Source organism: Drosophila willistoni, assembly GCF_018902025.1.
Source record: "Drosophila willistoni isolate 14030-0811.24 chromosome 2L unlocalized genomic scaffold, UCI_dwil_1.1 Seg72.1, whole genome shotgun sequence".
In the NCBI taxonomy this organism is placed as follows: Eukaryota; Metazoa; Arthropoda; class Insecta; order Diptera; family Drosophilidae; genus Drosophila; species Drosophila willistoni.
This window is the reverse complement of record NW_025814049.1, coordinates 1,078,350-1,101,269: the sequence shown is the minus strand read 5'-3', so window position 1 is coordinate 1,101,269 and position 22,920 is coordinate 1,078,350. Positions and strand designations below refer to the sequence as shown.

General features: G+C 36.8%; 1 protein-coding gene across 2 annotated transcripts in view; it reads left to right on the top strand.

The window, feature by feature from the left end:
* Positions 1–13,498: 13,498 nt before the first annotated feature.
* LOC6637885 (broad-complex core protein isoforms 1/2/3/4/5) overlaps positions 13,499–22,920 on the top strand; it is a 50,307-nt gene continuing 40,885 nt past the window's right edge. For both annotated transcript variants that reach the window (XM_023175115.2, XM_023175112.2), the window contains exons 1-3: positions 13,499–13,723; positions 16,516–16,801; positions 16,883–17,047. In XM_023175115.2, coding sequence (XP_023030883.1) covers positions 16,649–16,801; positions 16,883–17,047 — 318 coding nt within the window. In that variant the 5' untranslated portion in view covers positions 13,499–13,723; positions 16,516–16,648. The remainder of the gene's footprint in view (positions 13,724–16,515; positions 16,802–16,882; positions 17,048–22,920) is intronic.

Here is a 22,920-nt window from a genome sequence, read left to right as displayed (position 1 = left end):
TATATTATATAGCCATTATCAGTGGTGGATCTAGCTGATAATTGTGGTGGGGAATATTGGACTAAAATCGGAAATTAAAATTTAAACACTTTTACAGATAAAATCATAATTTTGGGTTAAAAAATGCTAAGGTATGTTAACTCACTTCTTCTTGATGTCAATTTGTTACCTATAAGTTGGGAAAGGGTATATCAACTTCGGCACTATTCAAATTAGACCCATTCTCTCTGTATATATTTGTTGTATTTAAGTCAACTTTCATTCTAGTAACAAAGAATCTCTAAAATTAATTCAATTCTCCCATTTTCCTATGTATGTATTATGTATGTTTGTTGCTGGTTGACTGCTTAAAAGTTGGTGTATAAATTTAAAATGACTTGAAATCTCGCACAAAGTTGCCAATTTTAAATTTAAATACATTTTGTTCGTTAATCATAGAACATCATTTCCACCTTCTAAGCTTATTTTTCGTTAGATATGCAAATTATAGACCCAATAATAGACCGTAAAAGTCAAAATCCATTTGTGTCTTTTAATTTGCATAAGTTTTTCCTAAAGAAACTTTAACTCAATAGAATCCCAAACAACATTATCATCATCATCATTATCGAAAAGTTGTGATTGGAAAAGATTGTCATTTAAGCCATAACTCACTATTTTACATACAAATATTTACATAATGTACATATATACATACATACATTATGATGGTATCTTCAGATAATAAATATTTAGCAAAACAATTAAAATTCCACAAAATAAGTAGATAGATGGAGAGAGAGAGAGAGAGAAGAAATGATAGAATGTCAAATAAGAGAGAGAGAGAGAGAGATGGTTAAAGAGGAAGACAAGGTAAGGTGTCAAGGTAAAAATAAAAAAGTTGAAGTTTTAATTTTTCTCATTTTTTTCTGCTACTTTCTAATGGAATGTCTAATAAGCAAATATACATATACATACATATATACCTTGTCTATATAAATCTTTCTCCCCCCGCCCCCATTTTTTTTTCTTCATAATTGTTGTTGTTGCTGTTCAAAAACAATTGCCAAACTTGATTTTGATGCTTCAAAAAAAAAGAAAAAAAAAACAGATTTATAAAAAAACTGAGAGAAAAAAAAATTAAAAATAAATGATTACTTGTTTAACAACAAGAAGAAAAAACCCAAAAAAAAAAGAAATAATCATAATTGTGAACAACAACTAAAAAAACCGCAACAACAACAACTACAATAAGTCTCTGCCAGCGTCTGAAGCGTCGCTGCCGCCCGCGCTGCGCTCAAAGAAATTAACAACAATAAAATAAAATAAAATACAACAACAACAACAAAATGTTGAAAATGACGATGAAAATATTCGCTAAAAAAAGCAGAACAAGAGTCCCAAAACTCGTTTTTGGCATTGGCATATTGGGAAGGGGTTTCGGTTGCCTTTGGTATTTTTTTTTTTCCCCATTTTTTTTGTTGGTTCTTTGGTCCGACGTCTGTCGTCTTCTTCTTCTTCTTCGTCTACCCCTCATCGTCTTGACTGGAAGCAAAGTGAAAATTTATATGCCACACCTTGGAGAGCATTTTTTTTTTTTTTTTGGAGAAGTGATCTCAACACAAAGATTTCACTGAAATAAAAACAAATACAAACACACACACGCACACACACATATGCAAACTCGAAAAAAATGAGTCAATTAAAGTTGGAAATCCACCTTCCAGCCACGTTGAAAAATGCTGCTCATAACCAAGATCGGTTTTGGGTTTTTGTTTTCGCATTGATATTTGGGTTAACTTTATTTTTGGATTATGTGTGAGGAAAATTTCAGAAATTATCTTTAAGAATTCGAGACTAGATGATTGGGATTTTGGGAGCAACATTTTGGTTTGGAAAATTTATCCAAGTTTTTTTTTAAGAAGCCAAGTCCAGATGAAAAGAATTCAAAGGAGAAAAGCATTCTAACTGAGAAAATTTGTTTTTTGTTAGGAATATTTAGATTTTTTTTAATGTAAATTTTAGAGTTACATGGAGTGGATCTTTTGGCTCCCATGGCTCTTTATCGACAGAGGCTGGGCAGAGAAAAATGATGATTAATTATTATAAGTTTATGTTTATCTAATAAAACAAATTTGTTGTTAACTTATGAACATATCTTCGGTTAAGACAGTTTTTTTTTTAGGGAAATGTGTGATCAACAACGGTTTTATTTTGATGTTCTCTCTTTGAATATTAAAGTTTGGGAAAATATCTTCCTTTCAAAATTACATTTTATATTTCAAACTGGTAAAAGATTTCACCTCAATGATAGATTTCTTCGCCACAATTTCCAATTTCTTCCTCCTTAACTTCCAATTTCCTTCCCAAACCTTTTATTCAGATTACAGAAACTATTAAAACTTGTCATAAGTTTTGAAATTTCTATAATAATACCATATGCTGAAGAGTTTCTACTACAAAACTATATCCAAAACTAAAATATTGAAAAATTACAGTGGAGTATTCCCAGTTTAAAAATAAAACTTGGTCTCCAAAAGAAACCTATGTATTAATATATAGTCATAGGTTTGTTTTGGAGACCAAGTTTTATCTTTAAGCTGGGAATATTCCGCTGCAATTTTTCAATATTTTAGTTAATATTATTAATATAGATCGCACTTAGCCGGCTCGAGGTCAATCTTACAAAAGAAGATTATTTCAAAGGCAACACACAAAAGGTGAGCAGGTTGTCTGTATAGCTATTTAAAGAACTACCAAGTTCTATCATCAGCAGACTTTGCTAAAGAATTCCAGAATTGCAATAGCCATACCATGTCTTCAACGCTAAAACTAGTTGGGAATTGCAGTGTAACTAAATGAAGCGAAAAAAGTTGGCGAAGCCTACAATACCGTGTTGCCTTTGAAATAATCTTCTTTTGTAAGATTAACCTCAAGCTGGCTAAGTTCGATTTAAATTTCAATAGATCGTAATCTAACCACATATTATTAATATAGTTTTAATAGTCAAGCCATGACTAAAAAGTTAAAACACGTTTTTTTTTTAATAAGGGATAACTATGGCTAATAAATTTTCTAAAACAAACTTTTCTTAAGGGTAAATCAATAGATCAAAAACATATTTTTGGACAACTGGGATCAGTTTTAACTCTTTTTGACCCATGTTTTCCCCAAAAAAATCTACCACTTTTCCAATATTCAAATTATCGAAATTCGTCATTACTTTTAAACTTTTCAAGATATAGAAGTATCCTATCCGAAAGTGAGAACAGAGCCTACTATAAGAAAATATGAAATTGTTCGTGGAATATTGGAACCCAAAAGAAACCTATGAATGTATTAATATAGTCTTAATAGTCAAGGCATGACTAAAAAGCTAAAATATGTTGAGATCTCTTTTTTTCCACAAGCAAGATGAAAACTTGTTTCAAAACTATATTTATTTTCTATAATTCGTAAAATTAACTATTAAAGTTAAATTTAAAGTTGGTTAAAAGTTGAAGGTGTCTCTGCAACGTTAAAGTGGGTAAGTGGAATATTCCTCTTTAGAGACAACAACAGCAACCCAAAAGAAACCTATTGATATACATATTAAATCCATGACTAAAACTCTAAAATAATTTATTTTTTTCCATGTTCCTTGACATAGACGAGACAAAAGAAAACCCGCCAAATGAAATGGTTCAAATTGATGATCCTTGAATAAAGAGTCCTTATTCCTTGCTGAATGAGGGGAAAATTCTGTGTATCTACATACATACACACATATACAAATGTATGTATTGGTTTGTAGAAGCAAACTGAAGATTTACCTGCTATTACTGGCTCACAGCTGTTCCATAAAAATTCCTGCTCTTGGTCGTAATGCTTTCTCTCTCTCTCTCTCCCTTGCGCTCTTTTGTGTTAATTTTAGCAACAGAAATTGCACAAGGAAAAGAGCAACAACAAAATACCCAATGTATGTTTTATTTCTATAAAACAACAACAAGAAAAACCTCATTTACATGCACAAGAAAAACGGAAACAGAAGCTTCGAGGAAACATCGACAGTCTCTATACCCTTTCCTTGTTGTGGGCGATCATTGCTATACATAAGAGAAGGACTTATAACATAATGTCAAAGCAAATAGTAGTCTAAGATCAGACTAAGATAAGACTTGAAGTCAACAATTTCCTAACCAAACTCTGATTTTCTATCCAACTCGGATTTTTGGGGGTGGAAATTAGCCCTTTTCCCCCTGTAGATCCGCCACTGATATTATGTAAGTTTAAAGTTTGAGACATTAAAGCTCAACGAAAGGACCTTTCATGTAAATGCTCACAAGACAGGATATGCCTTCCAAGACAGGAAACGATCAGAAAAAATTGCGTCAAACAGATTCGATCTCTCTGTAAGTTATAGTTATTAACGATTAATAACAATTTAGTTAAACAATCAAAAAATGTACATAAATTCTACTTATCTGATCAACTGATATCAGCTTCTGGCCAAGTTAAATGTAACCCATTAGATAGAAGAGTATAGAAAATTGAAAAGAAAACGAAGCAACGAAGGAAGCAGGCAAAGTTCTGCGTGGGATGACGCCGCCGCTGCCGCTGCTGCTGCGACTGGGGAACAGTATTAACTTGATGGCGATGAAAAGAGAGCGGGAGAGTGGGGAGAAGGGGGCTAACCTTGAAGTCATCATTGTTGTAGTTGCTGTTAGGTTTCAGCTGCTGCTTCTGCTCGGCGGCATTGCTGCACATGCATACAAATGCAAAAAAAGAAAACAAAAACAAAAAAAATTTGAAATGCAAAGCAACAAAAAAAAAACCTAAGCGAGTAACTACGGAAGAGGGAGAGAGTAGAGTAGTAGTGAGAGAGCGAACGCACTATCAAGAGAGAGGCAAAAGGCAGATGTGCGACGGCTCCTGCTTCGGCTCGGCAGCTCCCCCATTTTTTTTTTTTTGAATTTTCCCATTTATGCGAAGAGAAGCCCCTCGTCAAAGCGAATGTTTGTTGTTCTTGCTTCCCCATTAATCTGTTTTTGTTGTCCCTCTTTTTTGCTCTCTCTCTCTCTGTCACTCTCTTGCTGGCTTCCTCCCTCAGTTTTCGCACTTCTTCATGTTCATTTCCCTTTGTCAATTGAATTTAATGGAGTTGCGACCCAAGCGGAGGACCTGGCCCCGGAGGTCCAACTTAGGGGTAGAAAAATTGATCGATCAACTTGATCACAGAACCATGCAATGGGTACATTTGGGTTTACTTGTTTTGGGGTGGGTTTTCAGTTAGCTCCTGCAGCTGTTCTCCACAAAAAAAAAAAAAAAAAAAAACAAAAAACATGAAGAACACAAAAAAACTGCAGCAGAGGGTCCTGCCAGGCTCATGTTCATTTCCCTTCCCCATTTCCCGTTCTCGTTTCCCCGTTTGTGTGTGTGTATCCAATTTACTGAACTTTTTTTAGGGGTTGTAAACTGCAACTTTCTGGTAAAGATCAGCAGCTGACGCTTTTTGGTTTTCCTGTTTTCTGTTCTGTTTCTGTTGGGGGGAACGGGGTCTGCCAAAGGACCAACCCTCCTGGAGGGTTAGGGATCAACGCTGACGTTCAGTTTCCACCCCAATCTCAAAAATAATTACATAAATTGTTAGGCTTTGTAAAGGGGCCCGAACCCACACCCTCGCACCCTATATATCCACCACCCGCTGCCTGCTGTCCTTGTTGTGTGTGTGTGTGTGTGTGTGATCTGAGCCAGTTGATGATGATGCTGTTGTTGCCCCACAGTTAGGGTTGCAAATCCCAAATGAATCGCAAATTCTTGTTAGAGCTACAAACAGACACCAACAAAGATTACTTCAAACGAAGTTTGAATACACTTCAATACAATGGCGGTTCTAGGGTGGGCAGGTCACCGCCCCACCCCACGTTTGACTCACACTTAAGTATATTTCTATTTTCATGTCTGATTTATATGAAAATAAGACAATTAATCGATATAGTGATATAGTTTTTCCACTAGTTGAATTAGTGATGATCTATGCAAGAAATATAATGCTAATATTATATAACTTGTCTTAAAAGCTTCCATTCATTCTTAAATGTTCTACTTAAATTTCAAAATATGTTCTCCAGTGGACGATTCGTAAATTTTTATTTAAATACTTATTCTAAGAAACTGTTTTGTACATAAATTTTAACTAATATAATTGTTTGTATTATGAATATTAAATACAGTTGTCAAGTAATTCTTTGCAAAATGAAAAAACATCACACAAATTCATTCATTCATCAACTTATTAAGCATTACTTTTTTCCAAAAATTTTTTTTGGTAACTTATAGTTTAAAGCATTCTTAAGAAATATAAGGCACAAAAATTTCATACTTACATACAAAACAACAAAAAAAAAAAACACAAAAAGGAAATTCGGCGAAATTTATACTGTCAATTAATTGTTTGCAAAATGAAAACTGTACTGGTCTAGGTCGTATACTTCGGGAATTTGATGCCATTCTTCTTGGATGGTTCTTATTAGAGCCGTTTTATTTGTTGGGCTACGTCTACCCACGCGTTTCTTCAAAAATATTTATATTTTTATTTAAATATTTCCCAAAGGTCTCAATGTTTCCTAATACCCAAAAATGTCCTCCTTAGATAATGTGCCTATTCGTATTAAACTTATATAATTACTTTTCCTATGAATCTGTTTTATACATAAATCTTTCTTATAACTAATACATATAGTCATTAGTATGATGTTTGTGATGATGTTTATTAAAAAGGATTAATACCTTCATACAACCCTTTCTAAAAGGTGACCCAAAGTTGCCAAAATGTTTGAACCTTTTCCAAAATCCTTCAAAAAGTTCACAAAAAGTGTTTACCTTAGTTTTTTCATACAGTTTTCCTGTAGACTTAAGAAACGTAGATAATACTAATTAAAATACTTATGTTAAGAATTAATTTCCCATATATGTAAAAGTGCACTCTTTCTAATAGAAAGAACATTTTGTATAACTAATTATGAATTTCATTCAAAATGACCTGATTTATGAGAAAAAGAAGATTTTCCTCCCCCTTTATTTTTTGGATAGGGTATTATCCCAAGCAAAAGCTCCTTTTCACCCCCAACCCCGCCCCCTGATGGACAACCCACACAAAAAGGGACACGGAGTAGAAGTAACTACGCCTCAGCAACATCTACATACGTATGTAGGAGGGTTGAAATTCTGTGATGTGGAGGGGAGATCATGCTTGGCTAACGTTGTCCTTCGTCCTTCAACCTCCCCCTGCTGCCTGTCATGGACAGGGCGAACATCCTGCGTATGCCATGCCCTAGCGAGTAGGAGGGGAGGGAGTTAGGGAAAATCAATAAATTCTGGGCGGATCGGAAAAATAAAGGAAATGAAAATGTGAGCAGTTGTCGAGCAAAAAGCGATTGCCATGGAAGATGATGATGATGATGATGTGGATGCTTATGCTGCTGCCTTCCTTTCACTTCTCCTCTGATTTTGACCCAAAAAAAAAAGAAACAGAAAAATTGCCAAGCAAAAGAAAACCAGAAAGTTCCATTAACGAAAAATATTTGTATTTTATTTTATTTTGGCAGCCTCCATGAGTTCCACTTGGCTAAAGAAAGAGAGTAAGAGAGACGTCTCTATTGATGGGGCGGCGGGGGAAGAGCATTCTTTTGAAAAGCACAGGCCCCATCAATCACACACAGACACACACGCACACCTACACACACACACACACTTAGAGAAGAGAGTAAGCTTAGCATGAGCGTCAGCTAGAGAGAGAGAGAGTTAAGTATTTTCGATTTCGAGTTCGAATTGAAAACGAAGCTTGTTTTAGAATTGAAAAAAAGAGAGGCGCAAAAATAAAACAAATAAAATCATAATGGGAAATCAAAGCGTACAGAAATAGCAAACAAACACACACAAACACACACACACACGAAACACACCTACGAAAACTTAACTGACAAAAAAACAAAAAGCTCATGCAAAACTTAAAAATTACTGTTTAATTTTTGGAGTAAGAAAAAGGCGCGGGGGGGCTAAAGGGTTTTTGGAATCTGCGGGGTGCGGCTCGGGTTTTCACTTTGCCAAAATTGGAAAGAAAGAAAAAAACTAGTTTGGAGAGTTTTTGGTTCTCTCTTTCTCTGGATATTTTCTTTATCTTTTCCCAAAAAAAAAAAAACCAAAACCAAAACGATTTCAATTTTTGCATTAGAAAGTTTACACATAAAATATAATTTCCAAGTCGAGCTTTAACGATCCCCATGGTCAGCGCAAAATTGGAATTGGGTGTGGGTGCGCTTATATACTGACAGACAGACAGACAGACAGCCAAATAGACATGTACATGCATGTATGTATGTACATGTTGTTGTTGTTGTTTTTTGTGGCTTTTGGAGCTGCTTCACTGACTCGCCCCGAGGGCGCATCAAAAAAAAATAATGCTTTTACAGACAAAACAGACAATAAAGTAAATTTCATGTTGTCATGTCAGCCAGCAACAACTACAACAACAACAACAACAACAACAACAACATCAACAACTACAACAACAACTACAGTAAAAAAATGTTGAAACCCTAAACGCAGTTTGCTCGTTGATGATGGCGACGAGGCTGACGCTGATCCCCGCCGAACAATACAGCCGCCCGACGCCCGCCGCCGCCTTACTACATACAAAATTTCATTTCATTTCCACCCCTAAAAAAACAAAGTTCGGTTATTTGGGGTTGCGGCGGCGGTGGCGATGGCGATGGCGGGAGGTCGGCAACATCGATTGAGACAAATAAAGCTTCAGGGCCAAAGTACAGCAAAACAGAAACTACCCTAAAAATTCTCGCTCGTTTCGCTCGCCCCCCACTCCCCCCCTTTCATATTGAGTTAACCTAACCGATTTTCTTCCCTTCCCTAGATCGAGCGAGGTCGCCTGGGGTTAGGGTTTTTAGGGGTGAAATGACGAAAGGCGGAAAGCCGAAAGCGAAAAGCATGTGGGGATCCATTCATGGGAAACTGCAATTCAGAAATCAAACACTTTTCCTCTGTATACATACTCGTTGGAGACTTTGTAGGGCAATGAGAGCACCAATTTTTAGTTTATCAGAAGGTCTGAAGAGTTTGTTCGGTAGGTTCCTATGCATTTTAAACCAACTGATTACTAACTCTTTCTGTCTTATCCAAATGAATTTGTTGGTAACGATTAACGAAAATCAATTGTATTAAGTGTTTTCATCATACCAGTCACAGCTTTTATAAGGGGGAGAAGGAAACTACCTTCAAAATGAAAGCTATTTTACGAACAAAATATACTTTATCGGGTATGATCATTCCTATATGTATATGTACAACTGATTACTAACTCTTTCTATCTTATCCAAATGATTTTATTGGTAAAACATTCGATTCAAGAGAGATTGACGAAAATTACTTGCTTAACTCTTTTGATCATAAGAGGCAGAGGCAGTTTTTATCCAAGAAGTATAATCAATATATAATCGAAGAATATACTATTCTTGATCTTGTAGTATCATTCCTTTATGTATTCGTATATAGTTAAGCTTAATTAATGCTGTAAATTCTTTGTACCTCACCTCGTTTAAAGTTATAAATCAATTTGTTTATTGTCTAGTGTAAGACAGATCGCAATTAAAACAAAACTTATACAAAATCTCTTCGTTTGACCGAGATTATAACAGCCAAGTCTAGATTTAGGGAATAAGGATAGTTGAAGCAAATGCCCAAAGCCATGAAAGGATCCGGGGGACTCAGGGAGTTCTGAAATAAATATGTAAATTTTGGTTCAGTGTACAGAAATATTAATTAATTTGTAAAGATCTAATTTTCTTTATAAATTTTCATTAGTTTTCGTTATTGTGCTTTAATATATCCTTAATTGGACACATTTTGCTCTATATTATTATGAAAAGGATCGTTAGGTCCTGATAACAGCACTTAAGACGCTTTAGTTATTGATAATAATCGGATCTTTGTATGAAGAAATAATTTTAGGTAGTAAAATTGGTCTTGGATATTGAAATTTTATTAGTTTATTTTAATTTTATTAGTTTATAGAGTCGAAGGCCTTGTAGCTAGTACTCTATGTTCCTATGTACATACGTAGTTATAAGGTAGAAGATTTAATCGATCTTGGATATCATATAATAATTACTTAACCTTAGGAGTTAAAATATTGCGAATAGGAAGTAAAATTTTAAAATTTAGCCTTTGAAAGCAGAAATTTCATCAACTTCCCCTCCCCCTACCACTGATTTAAGTGTTGTCTAATAAGAAGTAAATGAGGGAGGGTAGGGTGGTAGGTCTGTACTACGCCACCGAATAGGTAAATATCGTTTGGATATTTGAAATACCTTAAAGATCAACATGCAGTTTGGCTTGTTTCTTTTCTTTTCTTTGTCTAACTCTCTATTTGAATGTCTCTTTCGCTCTTTATCGTTCAGTTGCTATGCATAAGTTGTCAACGCATGCCATGACACGTTTAAGGGCGGTGCAAGTGCAAGTGGTTAAAATCCAACACCTGTCGTTAGCTTTCATACAAACATATAAACATATGACTTAAACAGTGGCAGCTTTTTGTGTGATGGAGAGAGGGAGGGGGGCGGTCAGTGGGGTGATATGACGTTCTCTAAAAATTGAGAGAAATTCAAGTTAATTTCATAAGATGACCGACCAAATGATAATATTTTTTAGCCACCCCCACCCCCTTGTAAGTCAGCCGCTGGGCCCTATTGCATATTGCACTTGGTTAGTTGAAGGGCTTCATGGTGAAGTACACGTCAACTGAAAATATATGATGATGATGGTGCTGATGATGATGATGATGTTGATGGGTGATAGAGTGAGATGGCACCAAATGCTAGTCTAAAACTTTGTCTCTCTCTCTCTATGTGTGCATAAGTTCTAGGGCAAAAAAAAAGAAACAAAAAAAAATTGTTGCATTAGATAATCAGTCGAGTTGAAAGAAAAAAAAAGGTGGAGAGAGATAATAATTGTTAGAGCAGGCTATCATGTGCTTGCAATTTTTATGCATTTATGACACACACACACGCACACACAGTCATGAAAGCTTTTCGGCTCTCTTTCATAGGGGTTGCGGGGTTTGGGGCTTAAGTGAGGAAGAAAGAAAGCAAAATAGACCAAGGGAGTGAGAGAAGAAGGAAGAAGATTGAGATATTGAGTGCATGCGCACCATTCAAATTCAAGAATTGCAATGCATGGAACATACACTTGTCTTACCCAGCACGCGCACTAACACACACACAGAGAGGTAGAGAGAGAGGGAGAGAAAATAAATGCTGCTGCTGCTACCCACACACACATACATACATGCACTTACATAAAACATTTCCGAATGACGTCAATCGCTTTTGCTGTATTGCCTAGTATAATATACATACTTAGTTTTATTTGTTAACTTTATATTCTTAGAATAGAAGTTTTGCGGTGCATGTGTGTGTGGGTGTGTGCGTGTGTGTCATAAATTTGAATTTTCATTTTGGGATCGGTGGCGCCATCCATTGGGCTTTCTATTATCAATGTTTGTGTGGGTGTGAGGGTGTATATGGGGTATGGGGATCTTTTGTTTTGTTTGTTTGCTCTTCTCTAATTGTATGTGTGGGTGGGAGAAGCAAAGGGAGTGTTTGCTTAGGGATGACAACATAACAATGCCTCTTTGTTTGCCGTGAGAGATGCACAAATACATTTGTATTTATATATGTATTGAAAATAAATATAGTTTGACACATGAAATGATTTAATGGCCAATAACGATAAAATAAATAAAATAATAAATAGTGAATGTATTTTTGTATGTAAGTGCATTTGTTTGTAATACTCACGATCATTCCGTGTCACGTGGCACAATAATTCATCCCTAAATATTCCATACATATGTATGTATGTACATACATATGTAAGTGGGTGGGCGGTTAGGGGTTAGGGGGAGTGAAAGGCCCACTGGATGGAGTATGGGGTGCATTTTAATGGGGCGTGCTCTGCTACAACATTGTGGCTTATGTATAGAGCTATAATTATATGACTGTATATACATATGTACATACATACATATATACACATATGAAGGTGTATGTTCTTGTAGATGTGTGTGTGTGTAGTGACCTCGTCGCTCGATCGATTTTTCCCATTAGGCAAGTAGAACATGCATGTATGTATGTGTATGTTTGTATGTGTGATTATGTGTGCGAAAGCGGAAAGTGCGGGGAAATGTAACAAATGGAATGGAATCTAACGATCAAAATACAAAAAAAAAAAGAAGGAAAATGGAAATAAAAATGCTTCAATTATGCACACACAACTACAACTTGTTCTTGTTATTGTTGTTAAAGCTAGAATATGCAATTATTTTAATATATTCAGCCTTGATGCTCATGAATGTCAATTAGTTGTGATATTTCTGTTTCATTGCATTTACTCCATGTCACGTAACGATCACCCGACGCCCCCTCTATACCCATGCCACCCTCTTTTTTGCCCAGCAACACTCGCCTAAAATGAGTCGCTTTGTATGCTTCAAACAGAGCACAAAAATTGAAATAAATATGTATTTTTACCTCCCACATTTCCGCACCCAAGCAAAAGACACTTTCCTGATCAAAGGCAACTTAATATGCAAATATTTCTACATGGTGGCGAATATTTATTTGCAAATTATCTATAACAAAAATTTTACTTTCACTTGCACGATTTGCTCAAATTTAAATTTGCCGCCCAAATGAAAAGCATACAATTTCATGTGGCAGCACTGCTTAGTTTCAAAGTGTTGCCAGAGGGTGATAACGTAAGACATCACGTATTTCTCAGTGGCTCCTTAGAGATGGGAAAATGTTAAATTGATATCGAGACTAGATTTATTTGCCGATAGCATGGAGAATCTCGTGTATACCAGTTCTAAAAGCACGAGTAGGACATTTATTTATGCTTGTATACCAGTTTTATGATCAGACGAAGTGTAGTTTTCAGCCATGTAGATCAGTTACAACAACGTGCGCCAATTATCGTTATCGTTTTGGCAGCCAAATTCGTTTGTTCTCGATTCTCGTTATCGTTTTGCCAGCCATTATCGTTCGTTCTCGCTCTCATGAAACAACATGAAAAAGTAAAAGAAAAAAAATAGTATGAAACGAGCAAAGTGCAACAACAACGGCAACAACAACAACATCTACATATTCGCTAGTGAAGAGGCAGAGAAAAGCAAAATTTAGTGCAATGAGCGCTAAATAGAATAAATTAAAAGGTATTTTTCGCAAAAAAAAAAATCAAACGGGAGGGGAAAGAGAAGGCAAAGCCAATTGAGTTTCTCGTTGAATTGTGAACGGTGTGTGTGCGACTGAGACAGAGAGAAGGCGAAAAAGACGAAAAGCAATGAATAACAGAAAGAAAAACCAAATAAAATGAAGGAGTAAGAAAAAATGTATAGAGCTGGCGGTAAATTTACGCATGTGTGTGTGTGTAAAGTGTGCTGTGCTGTGTGTGTGTCTCTGTGTGTTTGCGAAACAGCAACAACAACAATAACAAAAGCAACAATTTGCAATTACAATAATTTAGCGTAAGGCAACGTGCGTAATCCATTTGGGTGTGCGTGCACTGAGAACAGGCAAAATTATGCAAAAAACAAGCACCGCCAAAGGCAGCAGCAACGGCAACAGCAACAGAAACTACAACAGCAACAGCAATAGCAGCAGTCGCAGACCCCATATAAAAATAGCGCAAAAAGGTAAAGCAACAACTAAAAATAAAATTAAAACAAAACGAAGCAAACAACATTTCAATTCAATTCAATTGACGTTTATGTTGCAGCTTTTCCGAAAACGGGGTGGGGGCGTGCTGTTTCTCTGTTTCTGTGTCTCTCTCCCTCACTGCCACACACAATCTTTTTTTGCCAGAACAATAATAATCAAAACAAAAATGTTTAAAATCCATTTTCTTTTTTGCCGCTTCACCTCTCTCTCTCTCTCTCGCTCTCTCATTCTCATTTGCTGTCTTAGCCATTGCGCACTCACACACACACACACACACACACACATACAATTGGCAATACATGTGAATGGTGGGGAATGGTAGGTGGATGGGTCAACCAGCTATCTCGCTTACTCTTGTGCCTCCCAAAGGTAAAACGAAGATGGCACAGTGTGCCGAAATATGATTTTAATAGGCAAGGTGTTGTGATTTATTTAAATTTTTGAGATCATATGTAAACAATTATTTCAATTAAAAATGTGAAGTGGGGATTGATTAGAATAAATTTTAGTTACCCGTTTTAGATACAAAAGGCTGCAAAAAATGGCACAAAAACCTAAACTTGTTCTATATAAATTCGTTACTAAGTTTCAATTTAAGATTATTAATTTCATTTCTTAATATTAGCAACGTTTTGATTTATGAATGAAATAAATTGTAGCTAAAAATAAATTGCTGAAATCAATTTATTATTGATGAAGAAAGTTTTTATAGAACCTTTGACTCACTGTACAAGAAACCAGACAAAAACAAAACATTAAATCCCCTTGTAGGGTGCACAATATTCTGATACTGGATTCAGGGCATCTTGGAAATTTCATTCAGTTCAAAAATGATGAAGTTTCCCATTAAATTCCAAATTACTGATTTAGTATTTCATTTGGCCATAGCCATCATTATGATTATAATAGTCATCTAACTTTTAGATATGTAATTAATCGAGTAACTTTGGATAATGGAACTGATAAGCCCCAACGTAGAGTGTGTAGGGCACGGGCAATGGCCATATTCAAGAGCATTGAAAAGTGAAAAAGAGAAAGAAAAGAAAAGAAAATCCATTTGCCAAACAAACAAGTAGCAGCAAGCAAAACGGACGGAACACGATGAAGAAGAAGAAGACAACCAAGAGTAGGCGTATTGAGGGTGGCAATGTAAAAGAAGAAGAATTCACAAAAGGCGGTAAAGTTGGCGACAAACAAAAGGAAAAACAAAAAACAACAGCACGACTCTCCCCATACATATTGAGTTTTTCTGATTTTAATAACTTTTCTTCGTTTTTTGAGCCATACAAATCAGAATATTAAAATTTACAACTCTTGTGGTTTACTTCCTTTGCCATCTCCGCCCCCAACTTCTCTATCCAATGCTAAAGCATCCTTTTTTGGACGTTACTAGTTTACTCTGTGCTTAAATTTATTTCTTTTGCCATTGAAACCGTAAAAAGAACTACAAGAAAAACAACAAGAACATGGCCAAGAAATACAAAAAAAAAAAAAAAGGAAAAAATAAGTGTAGACCAAGACAAAACTGGAAACTGGTTTCGGCCGCACAGCTCCAGCTCCAGCTCCAACTCCAGAAGCAGCAGCCAGAGAGTACCAGGCAGCAGCCCCATTTTACATGAAAATGCGCAAAACTTAAAAAGTACAAAAAAAAAAAAATAAATAAATAAAAAAAATTTCTGAATTGAAGCCCCAACAAAGATGGAGATGAAGCCAGGCGCATTGGCAATGAGCACAGAAAAACAGAAACTAAAACCAACAAAATGTTGCTTCTCTTTATACACTTGCCGATAGGAGGGTATTATAAAGTTTTCTCAGATGTTTGGAATGCAGAAAAAAAAGGACCACACCTCGATTAGAGTTTCCAATCTATAGTTGAGGATATCTATCCATAGGTCTCTGAATATTGTGGTTAAAGCTATTACCATGAGTAGACTAAGTTCTTGAATTGAACGAATTAAACTTATACTATAGCATAATGTTCCCATAGAAACGATTGATCGAATAAGAATCTCATTCTTGAAGTATCTCATTCAAATATAGTATTCAAATGATTTTGTTATGTTTTAGATTGAGAAATTAAATCGCAAAAATTAATAATAAGACTTTAAAGCATAATATTATTTATATAATGAACAAGAACTGCAAGGGTATACATTATTCAGCAACTTCTTTAATATATATACATAAATATATGTTTTACTGACTTTCTACTTATCACAAACCTGGCTATATCAGTTTTATATGGATATATAGAAATATATATTCATCAATTTTCTGTAATTAATGGCTTGATTTTCTAAGATTTCATTTTGATTTAGCTTGACCTAGGTCATCATCTTTGAAAGGTTTGCTATGCCTGATACTTACCTTAACATAGGATAAGGATGATATCAGAAGAAAGATTTCAATGAAGATTGGGGCCACTTTATAAGAGATTCTAGGCTAGTCGACTTGAGCAAAGTCGCTCCTTTTGCTGTTGCCTGCTGTTGACTGCTAACTTGTAGTACAATGGAGACAATAACGTTTTCAACTCCGTCTTGGCTCCTTCTGAAAGCTAACAACACCAATGAGAAGGAGGGAAGAAGGGAACATCACCATAAAGAACAAAAAAAATAAGAGAGAGATAGGCCCGAAATGCTTCTTCAGTTGCCTGGGGCAAGACATTTCGCGTGGTAGTCAAGTAAATTTGTTTGTTTTTGGGTTCTTGTATTGGTTTTTGTAATATGTTTCTAGTTGATGACACTTTCTATTCTATTCTATTTTCCAGCAACGTGTTGAACACGTCTAAATGAAAATCAATTTTCAAAAACCAAGTCAACGAAGACTATTAAAATAAGGAAAAAAAATAGCAGACACTACAGCGAAACAGAGAAACCGAGAAATAAGGGAAATTTGCAAAAATGGCAGCCGCCGTACGACATCATCAGTATTTCAGCCTTCGCTGGAATAACTATCAGAATACCATGACTTCAGTGTTTCAACAGTTACGCGAGGATTTATCCTTTGTCGATGTGACCTTGTCCTGTGAACATGGTTCACTCAAGGCTCACAAGGTAAGAGAACATTATCCCTATCCCACATAGGAAAATTATATTGAGCGACTTTTTCTCTCTTCTTTTTCCTTCCCCCAACAGGTTGTCCTGTCCGCCTGTTCGACATATTTTCAAAAATTGCTGCTCGAAAATCCATGCAAGCATCCAACAATAATATTACCTGCCGATATCATCTTTACCGACTTAAAAACCATCATTGATTTTGTTTATCGAGGTGAAATTGATGTTACCGAATCAGAATTACAGGTGAGAAAATAACACAATCTAAAGATTTGTGTGTTTATAAATTGGGTAATGAACATGGAAAAGGTTTTAAAAGTTAGTCATTGTATTTGCACTTGATTAAGTGACTTTATTTAGGTTATTTTTAGAACTTTAAATTAGTTTAGTAATATGGCCAAATTGGAAAGAACTTTTAAAGAGATTATAAATAGTGAAGCTAACTAGTTAGATAATTGATTCCGATATGGAAAGATTTTTACAAAAAGTTGATAGACCAATCAAATTAAAAATAGTAAACATTTTTGAGTACTCAATTTTTAAAGGTTTTTATATAAAGATAAAACCTTTATTTTCAGTAATTTGTATTTTTCTAAAAATGTTGCAATAAGTTGCAAAATTTTAAAATTTAGAAATGTTTGGGAAATCAATAAATTAAATAAATATTTTTTTTTAAATTTTTTGAGTTTCTAAAAAATGTGGAAAATGGAAAAGGAAAATTTTCTTGATTTGAAAAAGGTAAATAATTTGGACAAATCCTTTTTCTACTAATTTAAAGAAAAAGTGACTTTGGGTATAAAATGACCTTGACTAAATAATGAATGTGTTAGCCATTATTTAATCGTCTGGGCCCTTTGTTAACCCTTTGCACCTTCAATTTGCATTTTTCTCGCTTATCAGCGGCATATTCGCATATCGTGGTAGAACTTGGTCAGAGTTCGGTTCGTTCACTTTTTGTCATTATCAATTTATTATTTGTTGTTGGTGTTGTTGTTGTTGTTCACATATCTCTTAAATATATATATTATTTTATATATATGTATAGAAACGTTGTTATTTGTATTTAGAAGTTTTTATATGTATATCTCGAAATTTCCACCTACTTATCTGATTGTCAATAGGGAAACTTGTGTGAGTGTGTGTGTGTGTGCATGTCGTATGCATATATTAAATTTTTAAATTGAACGCAGCCAGCAAACAAGACTGAGTGAGATGGAACGATCGACAAATACAATTACAGTTAGCATAGCTCCTCCCACCTACCTTGTCCCTCGCCCAGTCCAGTCTACTGTTGCGCTTTTGCCCCCTCCATTGTAATTGTCATTCGTTTGCTTTATTAACTGTATTGAAGGTTCTCTTGTGCATACAAGAGAGTGCGAGGGAGGTAGAGAACGATGGTGGCGGCGTGCATATAGATGGATGAGCGAGGTTAATTGATAAAGAATGCCAATGATAAGGAGTAGAGGGGCGGTTCTGTTGTAAATTTTATAATTATTATCGATTCCATATGCAGACGTTGCTGTGCCATTCATGTTGCTAATTGAAAAACATTTGTCTGATTTATCAGACCTCTGGTGATTGGAATACTAATAATAAGTAAAGGATTTGCTAACGGTATACAAAATTGATCAACAGGCGAACTATTACCCGAATCAGCTGTTTTGGCAGAACAGGCTGAGACAAACGTAGAAAGTGTCGCCCTCCTTTTAAAAATATACATATGGTGGCGCCATTGTGCGCCAGGCGACGTCTTTGGTAAGCTGGGAACAGCTTTTTCTTTGCTAAAACCATTTCGAAAAAAAGCTTTTTGAACTGTGGTGAAATAAGGGTGAGTAAGGGCTTAAAATCACAAAATCGTAAACCGTTTGTAAACCGTTTCGCTGGAAAATTTTTAAGAGAAAATAGTGTTTGTCTCTTTCTATACAAAGTAAAGTCTTAGTTCTTCTGTAATATAATGGAACCTTACTTTCAGTCTTTTTGTTTTAATTTAAAAGTCTTAAAAAGTGGAAAATTAAATCGTTTGGTACTAAGTTCTAAGTTGAAACGAAGGCTCTAACTTTTTTTTAATTAATTGGATTCACTAAAATTCTTTGGCTAGTGATTTTAGATTTTGACCTTTTTTTAGCCGCAACAGCAGTTTTTTTTGCTCATCTCTAAAAACGCTGTGCCCCCTCATCCTTAGCAAGCTTCAACCTCAGCTGCTTCTGTTGTTGTTGTTGCTGCTGATTCTTGCGGCGTCGGCGACCGACCGACGAGACGACTTCCCATTCATGCTGCCTGTGGCCCGCCTTCGTTCCAGCCTGCTCGCCTGCCTGCCTGCCTCCCCTGCAAGTTTAACTTCTTCGTCTCCACCTTGCCTGTGTGTGTGTGTGTGTGTTTGAATTCTTTTTTTTCGCATTTTGTCACAGACATTGGGTGCGCGTCGCTCCATTTTTATATTTTCGCTGCAAAAGTTTTGCCGGCCATCTGTGTGTGTCCCCCCCTTATGACTCGCCCGCCAGCATTTCCACAAGTTGCCAATTCTTTTTTTTTTTTGTTATGTTTTGTTCACTCTTATAGGGGGAGCTTACAACTACAGTTACGCTGAGAGACTCAGGGAGGAGGATTGTGTTTGTTGTTTGTATCTCTTTCTGCACATGTTCTTGGAGTTGCCTCCTCATTTCTCGTTTCTTCGTCTCTCCCATTGCTACCTCCTTGCTGCTCCTACTTTATGTATTAAAATTTTTTCGCCCATTTTTATTTTCTGTTTCCCTTTTGTAGTTGTTGTTGCTGCCCTTGCCGACCGCAACTTCAATGGCGTGAGAGCAAAACCAGAGTTTGCCTGTGTAAGTGTGTGGGTGTGTGTGAGTGTGTGTTTGAGCTTTTAGCTTGAACGTCGTCTTTGCTGGGTGCGTATTTTGGTTTTGCTTTTTGGCTTTGTGTGTGTGTTTTTTTTTTTTTTTTGGCGCGTCTGCTTCGCCTTGAAATTTTTTTTGGGATGGCTGCCCGTTGTTAAGTCCAGACTGGACTTGGATGTTGTTTGTCTCTTTCGCTCGTTCTAACATTTACATATGTCTGAGAGTTTAGCGTTGCCACTTGGCTTTTTATTTTTTTTTTTTGTTCGTTTGGAGCTTAGATACAATTTTTGCCAAGCGTTAATTAATGGGCACACCCAACGCACCCCCCACCCATTCTTCTCCTCCTTCTCAGCACAAGTCTCGTGTATTGGCCTGTGTATTTTTGCCTGCTATAGCAGTTGAGGGTCTTCCCAATGCGTCGTTTGGCCTCATTGCAGGCATAAGCATGTCGGTGCATAACTGTATGAGTGTGTGGGCACCCGCACCTTTATCTTTGGGGCCAACTATGTGAACAGCAGCTGAAACTGACACAAACACAAACCAACCAAAAGAGATAGAGCAAGAGAAACAGAGAGAGAAAGACAAAGAGTGGGGGCAAGAAGAAGCAGCAGCAGTAGGTGGACATCAGTTAATGGGGTGCCAAAGCAACCTCCGCTACTTCTCCCCATACCCCATTCACTGGTAATACTCTCTCTCTCACAGTCAGCGCCAACCACTTGGCTTGCATTTTTTCCGATTTTTTCTTTCATTCTTTCTTGCAAACAATTTTTATTTTTCTGTGCAGAATTTTTTCCTCTCTCTGAGCATTTTTTCTTTTCCTTCTTTTTTTTCCTTTTTTTCTTTTTGCGCCCCGCGGCACGTCGCCAATGTGTCTCAGTGAGTGCGATTGTATGTGTGTGTGTGTGTCTGAGAGAGTGAGAGCTCTGGCAACTTTGAACTTTTCGAAGGAGCCGGACCCAAGCTTTGGTCTGAGTCGAGCGCGAGAAAGGGAGGTAAAATAAAAGAAAAATCGAAATTGAGTGAAGCGCAAAGAAAAAAATTTTGCGCTCGTATGTGTGAGAGTCCACCAACAATGGGACGCCCAGCTTACACACGCTCACACACACACACACACGCTCACTTTGATTCTCAGTCCAAGTCGCTGCTGCCACCCCCACCACCACTTAACCACCCCCTGAGTTGGACGACGCTGCGTCTGTCCAGTTTCGTCACGACTATTTTTTTCTTCTGAAGTTTTCGTCCTGCTTCTTGTCTTTGGTTTCTCCTGCTCTGGGCCTCGTTGTTGTTGTTATTGCAGGAGAGCGAGCCATTTTTTTCTGCGGCTCACGAAATGTGCATTGTTTTTCTTGCACAGTGTGTTGAAGCTATTAAAGCCATAGACATAAATATATTTCTTTTAATATGTTTTAATTAAAAATTATTTTAATTCGTCTATTTTTGATGAGTCCTAAATATTTATCCTATATTTAATCCTTATAATAAAAATATAAAGTCATTGTCAGCAAAAAATGGTTTAAAAATTTAAATATTATCTCTTTGAAAAATATTTTTGAAGACACTTGAAATATTTGAATACAGAAGTTTTAAAGATTTGTTTGCATGTTTCTCCAGTCAGTATGGATGCTCTTTGGTAACCCATTTAACTTTGGTTCTGGCCGTATATCCTTGTCTACACCCTTTTTTTTTTTGTTTTTTGGATGTACAACCATGTTGCTTGTTCTCGCTTTTAGCAATAACAACAACACCAAGTGTCCATCAATTGCTGCAATTCCTCTTTTATTTTTTCGTGTCGGTTTCTATTCCCACCCATTGTTTTTACTGGTCCTTTCACCAGGATCTCTAACCTAACTTAAACCCATGCCACACACACAAATCATGGCCAGGCAAAAATTCGTCTCTAGTTAAAGGGCGTACAACGCGTCGTCGTCGTCGTCGCTTGAGTTTGAGTCTGAGTACTGAAGGCTCCACACAACTCCCCTTGCCCCGCCACTTCTTTTCCCCACATGTATTTCAGAGTGTCGTGCTCTGGTCAGTGTGTGTTGGTCGTTTTCTAAGGGTGTTATATACGGTAGGACTCTACCATCTTCCATATACACTCCCACATTTACCACTAGCCGCGAATGCTTCTGCTTTTGCCTTTTCCCTCCATCTCCTTTACCGTTATATACATATATCGCGTTGCTCTCTCACACTCACACTTTTGCAAGTTTGTTAAGAAATGTGTACGTGGAGTGAGTCGGAGGAGGGGGTTGGCTAGCTGGCGCCAGCTCATCAATAATGCAAATTGTTGTTGTCTGTAAAAAAAAGGAAAAATTTACAATTTTTTTCGCAACTGCAGACCACTGTGCGCGTGTTGTGGCGCAATTTTTTTTTCCTACTCCTCCCCCTTCCTTCGTTTATTCGAGTCCGTCTCTTACTGAAGGCTTTCTTGTTGGCGCTCAGGCTCAGTGTTTCTTCTCATTTTTTTCAGCTCTTGCTGCTGCTGCTGCTTATGTTGTTGTTGTTGTTGTATGCTTGAGTACTTCTCTGCCTCTGTGAGTGTGTGTGTGTGAGTTGGGGCTTGCTTATGGTTTTTTTTTTCGTCTTCTCTTTTTATGTGCAGAGAGCAGCAGCAGCGTTGGGGCTCTGCATTTTTTTCCGATTGCTAGCGATTTTTTTCCCGCTGCCGACGCTGCTTATATATGTATATATGTATGTATGTTTGTGTTTGGGTGTATGTGTGTGCTTTTGCTCCTTGCTTTGCTGCTGCTAATCGTTGTCGTTGTCGTCGTCGTCGTCGACGCTGCCGTCTTTTGGCATCATTCTTTTTATTTGTAATTCGGTTCATCATCATCGTTCATCGTTCTGTCGCATGTATGTAACTGTCTCCCCCTTGGTTACCGCGCCCCCGCTTACCCACATTATCTTTGTGTATGTGTGTCGCTGACGCCGCAGCCGCTCGCTGCCTTTTCTTGTATTTCTTTTTTTTTTTTTGTTTTTTCTTGTATTTTTTTTTTTCGACGACGACGGCAGCGACGGTCAATGCTGCCAACTTTGCTGCTGCTGCTGGTTGCTGGTGGCTGACTGCTTGGCCTGCCTTCATCAGACAACATTTGTATTTGTACTTCGGTGGGTCTTGCTTCGATCTCTCGGACTTTCGGACACTCGCCGCCGTCGCTGCTGCCGCCGCCGCTTGTAATTATCGCCGTGTGCCAATTGATGGGGCCGCAATGCAGCGTCCCCTCGCGTTGCTTCCCCGTACAAAAGCCCCTTGTTCGCTTCTCGTTGCGTCGTCCAATGTCT